Here is a 3,176-nt window from a genome sequence, read left to right as displayed (position 1 = left end):
TCATCTCCTGAGATGTATTCTATTTTAAAATGAAACATCTGAAGCTTCATGGACCACCTCAACATTCGTCCCGTGGAATTTTTTGGCACCTACAGACATGTTGGTGTTTTACGATCTGTTTTTAGTACAAAAGGCTTGCCCAGTAAAAAGTGTATATGGTTTTCTATCCCCTTAACAACGACTAATAGCTCTTTGTCGGTAGCTGCATAGTTTATTTGACATTTGTCAAACGCCTTACTCCAAACCGAAATCATCTGTTTCTTTTCATATTTGTCTTTTTGAGCCAGTATCGCTCCCATACCTGTGTCTGAAGCATTGGTGGTTAAACCAATTCCTTTGTAAAGTTTGGTTGTGCTCTTGTTGTTTCTTCTGTAATTTTAGTTTTTATTTCTCTAAACACCTTTATAGATTCCTTTGCCTAACTTATTCTCTTTGTGCTTCTTCTTGTTTTGCCTTTAAGTAAATTGTTAAGTGGAGCAACTATCAAGGCGTAGTCAACGATAAATCTTCTGCAGTAGCTCACTGTTCCCAGGAATGATCTTAATTCTTTTATAGTATTTGGTGCAGGATATTCTCTTATTGCCTTAACCTTTTCTGGGTCGGGCTTTATGCAACCCTCTGTGACAATGTTTTCCAATACTTTAATCTTCGTTTTAAAGAAGTGGCATTTCTTTTTATTAAGTCTCACCCCTGCTGATTTTAATCTGTTTACTACTAATTTTAAATAATCTTTATGGTCTTCGATACTTTTGAAATATATTATTATATCATCAAGATATGGAATTACAAAGATTCCTAACTTTTTTCTAAAAACTTTATCCATGTAGCGTTGAAATGTCGCTGGTGCATTACAAAAACCGAATGGCATCCTGTTAAAATCGTAAAGTTCATTCCTCCACGCGAATGCCGTCTTTTCTTTGTCTCTTTCCGCCATGGCTATTTGGTAGTATCCGGATGTGGCATAAAGAGTCGAGAAAAATTTTACACTGTTAAGGTTATCTAGAATTTTATCAATTCTGGGAAGCGGATATTTGTCTTTGATTGTAATCTTTTTTAGTGCCCTATAATCTATGCATATTCGTAGCGATCCATCTGGTTTACTTACGGGCACAATCCCAGAGCATCAAAGACTCACACTTTCCCCGAGTATGCCCGCCCTTAAGTTTTTTACTATTTCACGGGATATAACTTCCTCGTAGTGTATCAGGATTCTATCATTACGCTGATATATTGGTCCGCTTCCTTGTGTTCGATCTCGTGGATACCTTCCGTGTATAAGTCTAGTCGAGTTATTTCTGTTGTAAACATGGAAGCATTTTCTTCTAAAAACTTCTCTGATTTTATATCAAAGTCGATCGTGGATACTCCCCGTATATGTTTACCTAAAAAAATTTCAGCTGCCTCCTTTAACAAATTTTTATGTGTCTTAAAGATGTCTAATCCTAGAATGGCGCGATCTGATTTAGTCGATGTAATTAAGGGAGATATTTTAACTTTTTATTTTTCACAATCTATAAGGATATCAATCCCCACTCAGTATCTTTATTGGTGTTCCTCTCACCCTTCTAAATATACCTCTATAAGGTCGTATCATGGTTTCCTTGGGTATGGCACACTTTCTTAATAGCGAGAATTCGGCACTTGTATCGATCAGGCACTGATGTGGTTTGTTGCCTATTTTTACTTTAATTAAAAACCCATTTTTATGAAAATTATTTTTGAAACACGAATAAATAGAATAATTTTTAGTTCCAAATTCTTCTCCTGGACTGTTTTCTTGAACATGCTCTTCCATTATTGCATTAATTTTATTAGTCGAAGTGTTTTTCCTAGACCAACCATTCTTTTCCAACTTTATAATGTCATAGCATCCTTCCGTGGGATGGTTCCCTCTTCAATAAAGTAAATAAAACTTGCCTTTTAGTTTCCTCTTTTTTTCCAAATAGCTAGCTCGTTCTTCCACCTTATTAACAGCTTTTTTTGGAAAGGCCATCTAGGCCGATTACAATGGTCCTCTTAATTCGCCTGGGGATTTAGTTATGGTAAGCCTCAGCAATAAACTTCAGTTTATACAAAATTCCTCTCAACCAGCAGCGATGCTTGTCCCAGTAACTCCATAAACTCCTCGTATGTGCTTGTAATTTTTAGGCTAATTAAAATTTATTTAGGTTCTCATCTGTATCCTTTTGTGTTAAAAATCTTTTTTTCATCGCATATAAGAAGACTTCTAGAGAGATCTCAACCCCGTGGGTTGCAACCAATGTAGTGCTCCACGTTAATGCTTTGTTCCTCGATGAGAGTAATATTGCCTACCTGGTGTCTTCATCAGATAGCTTGAAAAGTGTTGTAACCATCAAAGTTTCTTTTACCAACTGTATACGTTCCCGTTATCAGATCCATTGAAGTATCTGATTGCCTTCGTCACTGTCGCCATGTAAATAACACTTTTATTTACTTCTTCAAAGTCTTGCATAAGGTCAAAATATTTTAAATACTTAATTCTTAAGATAATAGAAGGTCTTCGCCAAACCTATACGTAAAAAACTACAATAACGGGATCTTTTAGTGACCTTTTCCTACCTTTAATTTTTAGAAAAAAGTTAAAAAAATTATTAATTTAATTCAAAAAAAACCCTTACAATTTATACAAACCGCTGAGCAAACTCTTCAAGTTTTGTATTTATTGAAAATCTACGTTTAAGGTATACTGAGCAATCCAATCATCTATAAAATTTCTTTGCACACCATTTTCTTTCATTATTGTACTCTTTAGATGAGACCAAAATCCTTCAATTTAATTTGTATGTGTCATCGATTGAATGAAATCCCTCTGAACAATTCACTACATGGTGATTTAAATTTAGATTACGAGCAACTACGGGGCAGGAGACAAAACCATCAGTGTGATGTACATTATTTGGTAAAATTACTGTCGTGCCACAAACATGACAAATAATTGTTTTGGGATTTTCAAAACAAAACTGATGGTTTGAAACGGTGTTTTGGAATAAAACAGTGTTTTAAAAATTACTATTTAAAGAAAAATAATTTTAAAATAATGCGCGAAGCAGCTAAGAAGAGTATTGAAAAGCCATCCGACTTTAGACATCGTTATATAATGAATAGTTTTATTGAAAAATATTACAAGTTTGTTACTCACCCTTCGGAGCAAGACA

The 3,176-nt window shown here is 34.6% G+C and overlaps 1 protein-coding gene across 1 annotated transcript; it reads right to left on the bottom strand.

The window, feature by feature from the left end:
* Positions 1–418: 418 nt before the first annotated feature.
* AAJ76_2190002354 (gag-pol fusion protein) lies at positions 419–823 on the bottom strand (the record flags this gene model as incomplete). The annotated part of the gene is made up of 1 exon (XM_024474611.1): positions 419–823. The coding sequence occupies one exon, from the start codon at positions 821–823 to the stop codon at positions 419–421; it is 405 nt and encodes a 134-aa protein (XP_024329560.1).
* Positions 824–3,176: the final 2,353 nt, after the last annotated feature.

The sequence above is a fragment of the Vairimorpha ceranae genome (genome assembly GCF_000988165.1).
Source record: "Vairimorpha ceranae strain PA08 1199 chromosome Unknown NODE_219, whole genome shotgun sequence".
Lineage (NCBI taxonomy): Eukaryota > Fungi > Microsporidia > Nosematidae > Vairimorpha > Vairimorpha ceranae.
This window is presented reverse-complemented; position numbering and strand designations above follow the sequence as displayed.